The following is a 15,803-nucleotide window of genomic DNA, read 5'->3' as shown; positions in this document are numbered from 1 at the left end:
CAATAATTACACCTGAGTCGACTTTACACGCGCCTAATGTGCCTCCTTGTTGTTGTTATTGCATTTGAATGCGTAATTAGATTATATTGAATTTAAAGACTTTTAGTGTGGCGAATTTAATAGTTCTGACGCACGAGACGCAGGGTTGCCTAGTATAAGAAATTACGTTTTCTTATACTTTAAACAATCTCTAAAGTGTAAACAAAGCAGCCAGTTGCCTCAGTTGAAGTACGTGAGTTTAAAGGTATTCCGTTTACCGTAAATTTATTTTTGGCAAGTGCGTAAATCACTCACCGACTTGTAGGCCACTTCGGGTCTGACCGCTACTTTGCCGTGTCCGTTGGTGTAATATTTGACCGGAGCTATGCCTTTCCGTTGCGTTGGGCTGTCCATTTACACATCAATCTTTTTATGTGGCACTGCCCTCATTTGGTGAGTCTTCCCTTCTGCGTTGCTGTTGCTTTTTATATCTTCACTTTTCATTTTTTCTTAGTTTTTTTTTTTTTGAAAATTTCATTTTACTACCATTCAGTGCGTTCGCAAGTGCTAATTTTCGACTACTAAATGCGTTTTTAAATGCGCCTCTTTATGCCGTCTTTATGACCCCACGTTCGCCACTCGTCTGCCACCAGTGTCCAGCGCGGCACGTTTTGAAGTGATGCAAAATGTGTGAGGCGCGTGATTAATGCGTCACATAAACGCAACCTCGCACCGACTTTGCAACTATGCGACTTTGCCGACCGCCGCCGAGTAGGCGAACACAAATGCGCAAATCGATGCAAAAATGCGAGAGTGGAGGTGAGGTTAGTTTGGGTGTGTTTTTGGTTGGCGGAGTGTCGGAGGTGTCACATGCAGGCACCTGAGTATGCAATTCCGTTATAAAGTTTGTATATGTATATAAGCAAGCGTAGATATTTATATGTTTATACTATACTTATATGCATAAGTTATATTACGGAGCTGTTGTGTTCTTCGAGAGCAAACTCACTCAATTGAGAACCGGAAAATCGTATTGAACTTAGCTAAACAAATAAATCCTCTATTCTTTATTTCTAATATTTAACGATTCCGGTGAAATAACATCCACCGCGTGCCAATTTCTAACAACAACACTATAATTCGCGAAAAATTTCTGAAGAATGGCCATGATCATGAATCTTCAAGTTTATTATATACAATTCTGCCAAATTAACCCAACACCTGAGGGACTTAATTAGTGCAATAAATTAATTTTTATTTGCTGATATCTTCATATACATATACTGAAATATATGTAAGTGTGTATTTCGTAGTGCAGTCTGGTTATATTAAGCACTGCTGATAAAGTCATTACCCATTATAAAGGCTTTGTTGAAGCAAGTATTTAGTACTCAAAATTTTCAATATAACACAAATCTGTATATAATGCATATATAGAACTGCAAATAATCTAGTGTTCTGTAAAATAAAACCTAATTTTTTTTAGGTGCTGAAAATGTAGCCCTTAACACTTCAATACGTTCTTTGACAATTGGCTTGTGAAACAAATAAAGTAACGGACCCTATAAACTATCAAAAATTCCAAAAGTTAATTACAATTATTTCGATGGTTGTTTGTTGCAAGATCAAAGCAGTTAAGAGAAATTTTAGTGGTCCAGCGACTAATCAGAGCGCCTTACAACAGCATATTTTTTATTGATTGCTAGCGATTACTATAAGATTGGGTTAGGTTAGGTTTAGAAGTTGATTCTGTGACAAAGGCCAAAAAGAATCTCACATAGACAATTCACTTTCTCCTGCATTATCCAGCTTTTGCAAAAGTTTTCCCTTCTTGTCGAAGGTATAATTACCAAGATGTTTCTATCGCAATTTTCCAAAAGATACATATATACTGGGGGAAAAACTTTGAGTTCCTTTTTTTTCTTTGTAAAACTTTTGACATATTGCGTCCGACAAGATTTTAAATCTTACCGTATGTATTATGCCAATATAAGACAATCTCCAGTAAGAGCCAGGATTGTGGCAAGATCAATGTTGCTAAGAGCAAGTAGTTCAGTAGATGGTTGAGTATAGTAGTCGCTCTCTACTATAGGCTAGAAGAGCCTCCTAGTCGCGCAGTAGCCAACAGTTGACCAATGTTTTTAAGCGAAGCCCATAGTTACGGCTTTAGAACGCAAGCGGGCAAAGGAAACCCAGCTCGTTGTCAATCTCCTGTATTCGTACTCAATTGCGAGCTCTTCAGCTTTGCAGTTTTCAGCAATTTCACTGTGACCGATAGTACTGACAGCGGAATTAATTAATTTCTTTATTACTCATCGAAAGTCCTGGGACTATATTTTTTATTGTAATATTTATAGACGTCCAAGGTTCACAAAATACAATTTGGTAGAATTAGAATTTGTATGCTATCAATTTATAAATGTTTTCAGTAACATTAAAGACCCGTTATCTAAAGCTGGCTTCGGCAAACAGGCCGATCCTATACAGTGGTGAAAATGGCAAAGCCATACCTAATGCCAAAGCCCTCAAATCGAAAGCCAGAAAAAAATAAGAGAGGCAACTGATAAAAGATAAGAGTTTTGAAGAAAGACTAAAGAAAAAACTCGTCACGAATACAAATGTGAGTACTAAAAATATTTTAGCGATTTCAATATTAAAAAAAAAAATTGTTGTCGAATTCAACTAGATTAACTGATAGTGAATTTTATCAAAGGAGTATATTAAATAATAGAACAGCACATTTCCCCTTTTAGTGGTTACATGGGTTTCCTGGGGTAAAAAATAGATTTTTTTCAACAATTTTTTCTCATATAAAAAAAATAATATTTTAATATAATTGGATGTTCGGCGGACCTTTTCACAAAAAAAGGAAAAATTGAGTGAAAGTTGTCCGATATTTTTTTTTGAAATCGAAAAAAATCCTGCGTTCAAGTCTTTAAGAATTGTATCTTTAACACCTGCGTTAAGCTTCATGAAGATCAGTTGAGTAGCTCTTTAGAAATTTTGACAACCGACTTCAAAAACACAGTTTCGAGAAAATCGTGTTTAAAACGGCGCACTTATTAGAGCCAGCCTCCACCACACAAGTTCTCGAGGCTGTATTTCCGAAACTATTACTCGGATTTAAATTTAGGACAATATTCTTGAGGTATTGCAGAATTTAATAAGACAATAAAAGTTCGACCCATGTAACCCCTTAACACACTTTACTGTTTCTAAGCATATTGCATTTATAAATAAGCACTGGTACACATACTTATATAGCTACAAGCAAATTAAATGTACATTAAAGCCACTTGTAAACAAAAGTTGCATGTACTAATATATAAATTGTATTTGTTCTATCAACTAGCTTGCTCAGTGCCAAATGGCATAAAAATTGTTAAAAATGTCAGCAAAAAAAATTGAGTATTTGCATTATTTTGTGTAATTATTCATATAAATCGCATTTACAATATGTGTGTATACACTCACAAGCAGTAACTAGTTATAGAATACATGAATAATTACCAAATTTGCTATTTTCAAAATCAAGTTGAAATACTTGAGTTAAAAAATATTTTTAATAAATTTAAATAAAAAAAGTAACAGTAAATTTCAAACTCAATACTGGCACCCATCTAACTCTCCACAGCTCACCCTTTAATTTTTCCCACACACGACCACACAACAACTTACTATTTGCACTCGTACAATGAACGCTTTGCAGATTGAGCTGAGCGTCCATTTAATTTATGAGTCTAGCTTTATGCTTTGCAACGACAAACAATGTATGCGTCCCTAATTACGATTTAATTACAACGTCTATTCACTTAATGGCCTCCTCCACACTTTTGCTGATAGTTGAACTGTTTGTGGCAAACGACGACAAAGAGAGTTGGAGCAATGTTTCCGCTGAGATTTACATGCTTGGCGTCACACCAACACCGCCGCCATCCATCAACCAGGTGAACGCATACAGGGTGGCAAGTAAATATGTATATACATATGTAGTTGTATTTATTACTAGTATCTATATGGCGGCTTCTACTAAAAACAGTTGCGATTATACGCACTGATAAAGAGAGAGTGTGTGCACGAGCATATTATTTAAGAGCTTTGCGATAATTACCGCATAGGAAGAGAATAATAATAGTAATAATAATGCACAAACAAGCGCGGTTTAATAAATTGCTCAAAAAGTATGCAAACAGTTGTAGAAACGCGTATTAAATTGAAACGGTAACTCATTAAATAGAAAACGAGCACATTTATGGAAATTCACAATGTAATTAACAGCGACACCATTTGGATTTTGTTTTTCTAAAAAAATTGTATTTTTTTATAAAAAAATGTATCCCTTGAAAGTTTTATATGTGAGTGTGCGCTTATTCATAGATAATTATATATACTTGTACATACATATTTGCTCATCACATTATATACATATACAACCGGAGACCTCAAATATTTAGCTCCACAAGTTAGTCATAGGTAAACTAACATTAAACCGTTAATTTAGTGTCTATTGCGTTACTTGTAAATTAAATATTTATTTTTGTATAAAAGAGTGCGTGGCTTAGGCACACACATGTACTTACATATACATATGTATGTATTTTTATTATATTTATATACCTTTGCCAGTTCGAATATGAATATGCATGTGTGTTAGGTAAATATGCGTTTATATTTTGTTGCATTTGCGTTGTGGTCGGCAGTAAAAGTTTTGCAATTGCATCCACTTTTGCCATGGTATGACATTAAAGATGGCGTGACTAATTCATTTGCATAAATTACCTACAACGAATGGCGCGTTATTAACAAGGTTCTAGCATTAATAAGCGCGCTAAGGTACATATTTACATACATATGTATATATGCGAGCCCGTATGTACTTATGTATGTGGTTTATATGCGTATGCTTTTGAGAAAGCACATTTATTCACATATATTTATATACTCAAACATATAGACATTCTATTTTGGAAGACAGTGTTCTATATTTTCGATCGGACGGAAACTGTATAAAAGTACGAGTATATATGTAAGTACAATCGTCCGTTTCTAATATTTTGGAAAAACTGAAATGTAAATTTCTACAACGTCAAAGCTTTAAGGGGTTACATGGCTTTACGGGTTTCAAAAAATCGTTTTTTTTTTTATTTCCTTATTAAATTCTACAATGCCTCTAGAATATTGTCCTAAATAAAGTTAATCCGAGTATAAGTTTCGGAGATACAGCCTTGAGAACTTGTGCGCTCGAGGCTAGCTGGGCTAAGTGCGCCGTCTTTAAACGCGTTTTTCTCGAAATCGTGTTTTTGAAGTCGGTTGGTAAGATTTCGGGAGAACTGATCAAACGATCTTCATGAAATTTTACACGGGTCTTTGAGATATGATTCTTAAAGATTTGGATAAAGGTTTATTTCGAAAATGGCGAGAAAATTTCAATGATATTTTCATTTTTTTTTTTAATTTTAGCAAAATTTCAATATTCTGCATTTTTTTGAGGTTTTTTAAGGTTTTAACTTAACCACGCATTTTTTTACTTTAGATGATCGTGTAAGGAGTTATCCTACCAATGCGGGCGCATATTTTTTTTCGAGAGGTCACTGGAAGTGGCGTCGCAATGGTAAAGATTAAAATACATTTTTTTTTTCCAAAAATTTCAGAATTTTTAATGTTAAAAGTGTATGTTTGTAACAATAAAGAATTCAAATAAAATATGAAAAAATGCTGTTTTTTACACGAGAACACCCATGTAACCCCTTAAGGTATAGTTTTGAGTAAAAAAAACTTTGTAGCAAGTGAGGTAATCACTTGCTTATTCTTTCATATATTCATATATATATGTATGTATGTGCATTATAAACAAGTTCTTAATTTTCACGCCATATACCTACTTAAGATGCTTGCCTCAGGGCAAATGCAATATATTGTATTTTAACGCTTCAAAGCTTTTTATTATGAGAGATTTCGTAGGGCCTTTGCCAATAATGCAACAGCAAAAACAAGCTACAAGTAACTGCATAATTGAAAGAATATGCACATTTGAATATGTATGTATATAAATAAAAGTTAATATATGTACATATATACGTATATATACAAATATTTATATATGCACCTAAACACATCTGTCTATTTAGTTAATATTAAAAAAGTTTCAAAAAGCGCTTGCGTGCTACTTTACGATGCATGTTTAAATAAATTAGCATCATTTTAAATAGATGCACTCACAATTCACTGTATATAACTTTTTATGACCAACATTGTAAAATAATATTACATTTAATTGCAAATATTCTTATATACATATATGCAAATATTATTTTCTCAATACTTGTCACAAATATTTATTTAAAACTTATGTAAAATCAATATTAAATAATATTATTATTTCTCTTGTTGCAAAAAATGTCTCCATAAGTGTGTTGACAGCAGTTGATAATTCCTACAACTCGGTAGTAGATACTAGTTTTAAGTGCAATATTTTACAATGAACAAAATTCCAAATAACTGCTTATTACATTGCAATATTATTACGCGCATACTTTTACTTACTAGTAACATACATACATATGTATGTAGTTTTCAAGAGGAGCGTCGCTATTTACTACCTAACGGAAATCTAATTATAATTGTATTAGTCATGGATTAGCTGAGCTACTTCATAGCCATAAGTAAGTAAATAATTTGCAGTGAAGTCGACTAGTTTCAGCTTTAGAAATTACTTTGCAACTAATATGAAATATAAGTCCAACGAGTCAATCGACTGTGCTTATTCCACACATACAAGTACTCGTACATTTACTGCAATGAAAAGCTGGAACTGTAATTAAGTAGTTCAATAAATAATCATTTTATACTATTTGATCAAATTTGACCCGTACTAATGAATTTAAATTACGTGAGTAAACTGAATTGAAAAAAGTTGTCAACTTTCAGATTGACTAAGCAAATTTTGATTAAAGTTTTGGGTATGAAGCGTGCAACGTGGCCAATGGCGCTCCAAAAATTAGCTGAAAACGAAAAAACCGAAATTCCCTGAATGAAAACTTGAGTTAAGCATTGGCTTTGTTGTATTAACTTAAAAGGAGCCTCTTTGGAAGGCGATAATAAACATTGGTATTCAAGTAAGTGAAACTGATAGTCCGGGTCATGTTTGATCATATAGTACTTAGACATTATATTGCAATTACCGCATTGCCTATTAGTTGTTAGTTAAGCTTTTGTACTTCACTGTCATCAGCGAAATTCATGCGATTATTGCAACTACACTAATGCAACAATGTTCCTTTGTCACCACAACATTGTGCTGCTGTAAGCTTTGTGTTGAAACATTCATCATATGAGTCAGAAAGGTTTGTAATGCAAGTATTGCAGGTATAATATAAAAATAAATACATATATATATATATATATATATATATGTATATACATATATTATCATACATCAACAGCCAATATATATACATATTAGTCATATATATGTATATACATATGTCTCAACAAATGTCTAATGATGCGGATTTGCAGTAAAGAATTTTCTGCTTGGCTAATCGTGTGCTTAAGCAGTTTTCCTTATCTGCAACTTCCCGTCGAAGCAAATTATAACTGAATTATGTAACTCTACAAGTGTATCTATATTTAAGTATATATATACATATGTAAGCTTATATGCTCCATTCTTTGCTGATGACTTCCTTTTGTTAAACGGATGGACTTTGCCACATGGAAGCAAGTACTTATAAAATTAGTCCATATAAAGAGCTGATTTATAACTGTAACTCTCTTTTGGTTTAGCGTCAATAATGTAATTTTATATGTGGATAAGCTGTAAGATATGCTTATATGTATGTATGTATGTATATAATTATTCTTGTATAATATAGACAACAAATTGGCTTCATTTGCAACAGTTAGTTGATAATTCTCAGCAGCTCAGCTCAGTTTAATTATTTATTGGACATTATAAAGCTTAGCCACAGTGGGTACTAGATGGTAATAACATACATATATGTACATATGTATACGAGGGCAGTCCAATAAGTACTTAGCCACGTTTGATGACTCAACTATAGCAAGAGACGGTTACTACTGTGTAGTAGATGTTCGTAGATGATTGTCCAATTCTTTTCCAATCCGACATTCAGTTTCTATCGGACCTCTTGCGGAAGTGGGACGTTGAAAAATGGAAAAATGAGTATATCAATCGGTGATGCGATATCACGCAGTGAAAATAATTAATGTTGGATTTCATATTGGTAGACCATCGGGTAATATAATGCTGTCGGATAAGTAGTACAACTTTGAGACCACTTTACAATTGTGATTAACGATTTTATGCATAATACGGATACAGGTATCTTTTCAATGGGAAAATATATGTAAGACGCCTACAACATATCGCCTTCGATTTTAAATAGGGTTGCTTTTCTGCCTCACGAGTTGGTCCGTTATTCTTGATAACAGAAAAAATATGCGTTCCAGACTACGTCAATATACTGGAGAGGATGATGCTACCATATATCGAGGAAGAAATGGTCTAAAAAGGGAGTTCATGCACGATAACGAACCAAAACATTCCTCAAAACTTGTTAGGGAATGTTTTCAAGATCAAAAAATGTATATAAAAGAGAAGCCTGCACAGTCATCTGATCTAAATGCGGTAGAATACCTGTGGGGGATATTAAAAAAAGAGCTAGAAAAGCTCTAAAAATTAAGAAGAACTTTGGTAAAAAGTAAAGTCAGAGTGGTGTGGTGTCAAAATCAAGATACAAATTGTTTGCTATGACAAATGCTTCTGTCCAGGGCATTATAGCTTCGGTGGAGTTGATATAAACGTTTTTTCATGTTTTTGGTCTATTTGGCTGTTCGAGAATTTATTGAAAACTTGGTGAAAAATATCAGCACTTTTTTAAGTTTAAAATCCATTTGAATTCGATTCTCTAGAACATCCGTTATATATCTACATATATTCATACTCTCCACTCTCCTTATTTATATATGAGTTTATTTCTACCGATCAACAGCTTTATGCCTACATACAAATCTATAACAATGCCCCACATTAATCCATTACTCTCCATTACTCATATAAAACCACAAAAAGGAAATGCAACTGTTTCAATAACAAAACAATAAGCACAACAAGCACGAACCAACACCGGCGTACTCGTAACATGGAAAAAAGATGCCGCGGCACCATGATCGATGATCAATTGTTGTCATTATGTCTTGATGAGATTCTGTTTAAAGCGTAAACACAGTAGTGAGGTCACTCGCCTGTGGTGGATTAATCAATTTCTACGATGGATCTCCAAATCAATGCGACGCTGCTGCTCATAACAACCACAACAACATCAATAAAAACAACAACATAAGCAACATACACAGCAAATTCAGTGGCAACCGCAAAAAGGAAAACAATAAACGGCGGATAAAAATAAACATGAAGGTGAAATAAAGCGCTAATAACAGCAAAATCAATCCAATTCGTCGGCAAATGTCTATTTCAGGCAGGCCACATTTCACTGTGGATCTCTCTACACACATTTGGTAGGTATGTGTGTGTTTGCAGATTTGCATTCCATTTGACGGCGGATGAGCGGCATTTTGATTGCAAATTTGATCGTTTTGGCGCATGCGTATCATTTTCACTCATCACTCGTCGGCCAGATGTAACGAGCAAAGTGAAAACGGGCAGATCAGCGCGTCAAATACACACACACACACATGCATGTATGCATATGCACACACACAGAGTCAAAAATGATGTGGACCCAATTTCGTTATATATGCGCTTGATTTCTTGATTGACTGTGTTGTTGTTTTTATTGTGGCAGCTAACTGTTGGCCATGCGGCATGGCTTTTCCAACACATCGCGGTCGATGTTTTCTCGTTAAGCCCCGGAGACCTTGCCGTGATCGTGTGATCATTCAGTGAAATCAGCTACTGTATTGCGCAGCGCTTTCCGTAGTCGGCGCTGCTGTCGCCGCAGCTTTGCTTTGTGATAATATTCAGTTAAATTGGATTTACGCGGGGCACGTACGCACAAATCGGTGCTTCGTAATCAGGCGGCAGTGCCTCGCCAAGCCACTATTGGCGTTAAAGTAGACTGGGCCACAGCAGAACAGATCAATTCAAATTACGCCGCGAGCAAGGAAAGCAAAATGCCTTTTTTCTGTGTTTGTGCCTCCATTTGTTGTTAGTGGTTTTGCTGGATTCTTTCACTTGATTTTCAACACCTCAGCAGCGTGCTCCCCACCACCAGCTGATAGCGGCCAACAAGCCATCTTCAATTGTAGAGATTATTCTTATTACAGTGTTTAATCACGTGATTTGTAATGGCAACGCCGTTGGTTTGAGTTAAGTTCGCGTCGTCATCGGCGGTCGTCGTCAGCTTCCTGGCGTCATTTGCGTTACGCATGTACGAAAATCAATTTGAAATTGCGCTTCTTCTCAAGGCTTCTTCCACGGCGAACGCCAGCCAACTCATATTGGCAAGCATCTCATTCAGCTAGGCAACAAGGCTAATGACTGGCGCCTCAAATCCGGTAACGAAGCGCTTTTCTGCGCGTTTTAATCTACTTTTGGCTACTGGGATTGAATTTAGTGCTACCGACTTTGCGGTCAGTCTACTGCGCAGTTGTGGTGAAGCACGTTCAGTGAATTTTTTCATGGTTTTATATTTTGGCTAACGATTGATTAATAAGTTGAGAAAATAATTGTGTAGAGTGAAGATGATAGTCGAACAAAAGCAAATAGCATTTGGTGAAACCTAGACGGTTTCCACGGTTTCCAAAACTACAATAACTACGTTGAACATTATAAATGACCCACAGCTAGTCCAGTCCATACTGGAGAGACACAGGTCTAAATCTTGATTCTAGAGAAACATAAATGATCCTCAGCTAGTCCAGTCCATACTGGAGAGACACAGGTCTAAATCTTGATTCCGGAGAAACATAAATGATCCTCAGCTAGTCCAGTCCACATCCTGGAAAAACTCTGGTCTAATATCTTTACGCTAGAAGAACATTAATAAAGCTGGTCGAGTCCACGTATAGGTGGGACTCAGGTCTAATATCTTAATTCTACGGGGACATTAATGATACTCAACTAGTCGGGTCCACGTGCTGTGATGACTCCATTTAATACCTTCATTTTAGAAAAACATATATAACTGACCCACGGATAGTCCACTCCCTACTAAGTCGGATCCGTATGACTCCGCTTAATACTTTGATTTTAGAGAAATATGACTGACTCACAGATAGCTAAGATCGCACTGTATAGACTCAATTCTAATATCTCTTTTCTAAAGGAACATTAATGACATTTAGCTAGTGTGGACCACATACTGGGATGACTCCGTTTAACACCTTGATTGTAGAGAAACATAACTGACCCACAAATAGTTTACCCCGTACTGTAGAGACTCAGGTCTAATATCATTTTTCTAAAGAAACTCAGATAGTCCGCTCCATATTTTGGAGAAATTTAGGCCTAATACCTGTACTCTTAAGAAGACCATGTAATTTAAGAGGTCCGTCTTGATAGAGAATATAATCATGTGAACAATATTCCTTTGACAACGAAGAGAAACGATGCGGTGATCTCGTTGGGTTAAAATTTCCATATCTCTAGTTACAGATCCCTAAGACGATATATCCCTGCTTAATTTTTAAACCTGCTTTTACACATCTGTCAACTTCGAAACGGTTATTATTAAAACTGATATAAAATTCAAACAAACTTAGAGAAAATATTCATAAAACGTAGTCAAACCCATCCAGTACATCAATTGCGTAAAGAAAGTCCTTAAAATCATCATATAAGACTATCTTCCGTATTATACTTTCCTTAAACCAAACTATAACCAATTTTAGATTATACAAACACTTACCTGTACCGTCATCAAAATTTTTGGTTGATAGTTGAAACAGAGCATCGAGTGGCGTATCACCAGCCGATTTCTGCGTTTTTTCGCCAGTGCCAGTAGTCTCGGCACTTTCCTTGTGCGTTTTACTCTCCCCTTTATCATCACCACCATTCGACGACACACCGTCTGCGGTTGGTGCCGCGCTCAAGGTAGGCGAGCAGCACTCACTACCCGCAGAACTGGAATGCGAACGTTCCGAACCATCCTCTGAAGGTATTATCGACGGATCCATACTCATTTGGCGTAAAAGTTGTGCCTGCGCTTGAAAGTGTTCCTGCAGCTGACGCTGATAGTCCCACGCCAGACGCTGTTCGTAGTGCAACAGCGCTGGCGGCAGAAAGGGGCGCAAAGGCATTGCAATTGCTGCACCAGCACGCATTGCTTGCCAAGCATGTGCCGATGACTTGGGAAATGCGTGCGCATCGAGTAGCAATTGTGATGGTGGCATGACTAGTGGTGCCGGTACAGTGGGCGCCAGACGCTCGCCTAGCACTTGAGCGGGTAACAATGAGGAAGGTGGCGCTCCCTGTGGTCTCGGTATCATTGGTAAAATTGCGGATTCCACAGCTTTAGTGGGTTTACCAAGCGCCAGTGGTGCTACCACGGGTGGCGGTGTTGGCGTACGCGAAACCGTGCTGTGCGGTGCTGGAGAACGCGCTGGTGCATCGCCTTTACCTAAAATATCGGCGATCGAAAAGCTTTTCACACGCTCAGCGCTCGATTTGCGACGTTGTGGTGGCGCTGGCGCCTGATTTGCAGTTACTCCAACTCCGTCACTGACAGCTAGTAGTGACCTCTGTTGGTTATGTAAGTCTGTAAGTCGCGCGCGTTTTATATCAATTGGCCGAAAAGCGGTCAAACCGTTATGTTGTCTTAGATTATGCACGCCAGTAATCAAGGGTGGGCTGGGCGAACCCACCGAAATCTCGGAAATCGCCGGACTGGAGGGGCGTGGTAGTGGACTGCCAGAACGCATCATGCTCAGCGGTAATTAGCACCAAACGAATGAGAACTCAATTTTGTAATCACTTTTTTCGCTCAACAAAGCAAAATATCGCATACACAGCACGTGACTTTGTCTTTTCTCATTATCATTTCTTGTTTTTCTGCATCAATTAGTAAAATACTTAAATTACTCAGCGACCACTCATATGCAAAACAAATCGTATGTCGAAGGTGTGTGTGTAACAGTATTTAATTGCACTGGTTTCAATAATGTGTACAACACTGTCATTTCGTTGACGACATTAACGGCGTGGCGGCGGGTGTGCCTCAGTGTGTCAGCGCTTGATTCCCGATATATCCGGCGCGTAAAAACGGTTTGCAGAAATGCGTCGGCAAAACGACAAACGCCAAAACGAACGAACACATCAGCGTTGTGGATATATACTTGCACCGTGACGCGGACTGAAACAGAAAAATGGCCTGTTGGGCAGCCTGTCCTGCAGCGGCGCTCAGCATAAGCTCACAGGCGCGATGCGCGGCAGTAACTCGTCAAACGAGCTGACAAGCCGAATGGAAGGGTGCGCGAGAGAAAGAGAGAGAGAGAGCGCGATGCGCTCCCAGTAAATTTCAAATAAAAAGTTTAAAATGCCACAGAAATAGCAAAATAAAAACAGAAAAACAGCATGTTGGCAGCTGGTTTGAGCAGCTATTGTTGCTGTTGTTATTCCTGTTGAGACAGCAAAAACCAGTCTAACTCATACTCTCGGCAAGAGACTTGATAATTTGCAGCTCTTCCACATTTTCCTTTTTCTTTTGCCTTTATTTCTTATCTTAACAACATTGTTCGTGACGTCACAACTCTGCCTCTAATTGGATTGAGAGTCAATGCACACTGCAGTGGAAACAAAAACAAACGCAAAGAGAGTAAAAGTCAAACGCTGTGCATTTTTTGTGTTTTCGAAAACACCCTGCGGAGCACAAAGTGGGGCGTGTTCACTGCTACACTACGCTTGACCAATCATAGCGCTCTGCCGTTGCTCCTCGCCTTTAGAGTCGTACAGATGTGTTTATGCCTGCATGTATGCATGTTTATATGTTTGTATATACATTTGAGGGCATTCTTGGCATATGATATAAGACGCTTTTTTGTAGCTGTCAACAGAACGTCATTAATTTTTCCAATTTGACGCTGTTGGCCCGACTGTTACGTAGGCATGCATGTGTATGTGTGTGTGAACGGATTGCTGGCGCAACAATAACAGCGGCATATAGATATGCCCGTATTGTTGCGAAAATGTAACGGCTTCTATGTGTGTGTGTGCGAGCTCTCATTTATTTAACAATAAAATATGTATGTATGTACATACACATACATATATACACTTAAAGCGTTCTAAATATATAACATACACTGCGATTACTTGCTTCGCCATCTGCATTTATGTGTGTGTGTATTTAGGTATAGTTGTGGCTTTAGCGTCTCTTTTGTTTCAATTGTTTGTCGCTTTGTTGCTGCGGTATTCATTTCCTTTGGCTTTTGGTGGCGACAATGGTGACGGCTCGTTCGCTCGTTCACTCTGTCATTTTGCTCGTTTAAATTTCTTGTTTTTTGTTGTTTTAGTTTTCGGTTTTGTGCTGTAAACTTTCCACTTGGTTGCATGCGTTAATTATTATAATTGCTTTGCTTGTGAATTGCCGAATTTCTTTTAATGCGAGTTTGTATTTATTATATGTATCTTCTAAATACATGCATATGTACATATATAGATGTGTATGTACGTGCACTTTTAGTGTGTTTTTTTGTGTGCTCGTGAGTTAGTTAACCCTTCTCAGTAAGTATTCAATTGCATTCAGATATAAAATTATACATATAGGGTACATCCTTGTGAATAATTGAATTATTTGCGTTTTATTTACGGATTTACATATTCGATTTTCTTAATTAATTTCATTAAATACATACGAAGTAATTCTAATGTTTTTTATAGCATAATAAAACTAATCTAATTTATTGAAACTTTAAAAATGTTTTACACAATAATAGGCAATTCATTTTGAAAAATTTTGAAGCCTTTGTTTCGTAAGCGATCTCCAGCAGAGCTTCCGAGAAAGGTGTATGGAAGATTTTTCTGTTTAAGTATTTGCGAAAGCCGAAAAATCGTATTATGACTATAGTTGAATATAGTAGTGAACGAAAGACTAAGCACAATTTTCAGTTTCGGTGAAATTTCGGCTTCCCAAAAACAAGTCGATTCTGTAAAAATCATGCCAGTTCACTGGAACTTAATAAATCGAAATTGTTATCAAAAATTTTATTTCTTCTATCAAACACTGACAAGTCGATCACTCGTTTTTCACTGACTATGAATATAGCGTTCTGAGTAAAATTCATTACAATTTTATGAGCCGATTAAAAAGTTAGATGTTCTAGTTGTCCAATATCTATGCTTTATTTTCATTGTCACTACTAAGTATGCATTAGAGAACAGTTCTGCAAAATTACGTGCTCTTAGCTTTTTAATTAGGGCAGCATACCGGAAAAAAATACCTATATAATCGGTTGTATAGGAGGTAGGTGAAAGAGTTATCCGACCAATATCAAAATACATAAAAAATACAAAATATATAAATTTAGCCTTAAAAGCGCTGGCTCGAAATCGGTATTGGACCTACATATGTACATATGTGTGTACCTTAGACAAAGCTGCTTAGAATGATCCGTAGAGTTTTTTTGCTCCCTATATATTAATCCGCTCTAGCTTACACAAATACATACAATGTATATCCAAAATAATAATTATATAAAAAAAAGATTCAAGTGTTTTACTGTCATGTTATTTTTATTCAGTAATGTTTGGTTTTGAAATATAGAGTCGATTCGGCGCCGTTCGTAGCAACCCGTACTGACGTATGGAACGACTTCGCGCACTTTACGTCGATATCTAAAATTGA

The 15,803-nt window shown here is 36.7% G+C and overlaps 1 protein-coding gene across 1 annotated transcript in view; it reads right to left on the bottom strand.

Annotated features, from left to right (window-relative positions):
• Nucleotides 1-13,385, bottom strand: part of LOC105223143 (homeobox protein HMX3) — a 64,941-nt gene extending 51,556 nt beyond the window's left edge. The window contains exon 1 of the mRNA XM_011200781.4: nucleotides 11,871-13,385. Within this exon, the coding sequence (XP_011199083.2) occupies nucleotides 11,871-12,885 (1,015 nt within the window). The 5' untranslated portion in view covers nucleotides 12,886-13,385. The remainder of the gene's footprint in view (nucleotides 1-11,870) is intronic.
• Between the last annotated feature and the right edge of the window lie 2,418 nt (nucleotides 13,386-15,803).

Source organism: Bactrocera dorsalis, chromosome 2, assembly GCF_023373825.1.
Source record: "Bactrocera dorsalis isolate Fly_Bdor chromosome 2, ASM2337382v1, whole genome shotgun sequence".
Lineage (NCBI taxonomy): Eukaryota > Metazoa > Arthropoda > Insecta > Diptera > Tephritidae > Bactrocera > Bactrocera dorsalis.
The sequence above is the reverse complement of the archived record's forward strand: the minus strand, read 5'-3'. Positions and strand labels throughout refer to the sequence as shown.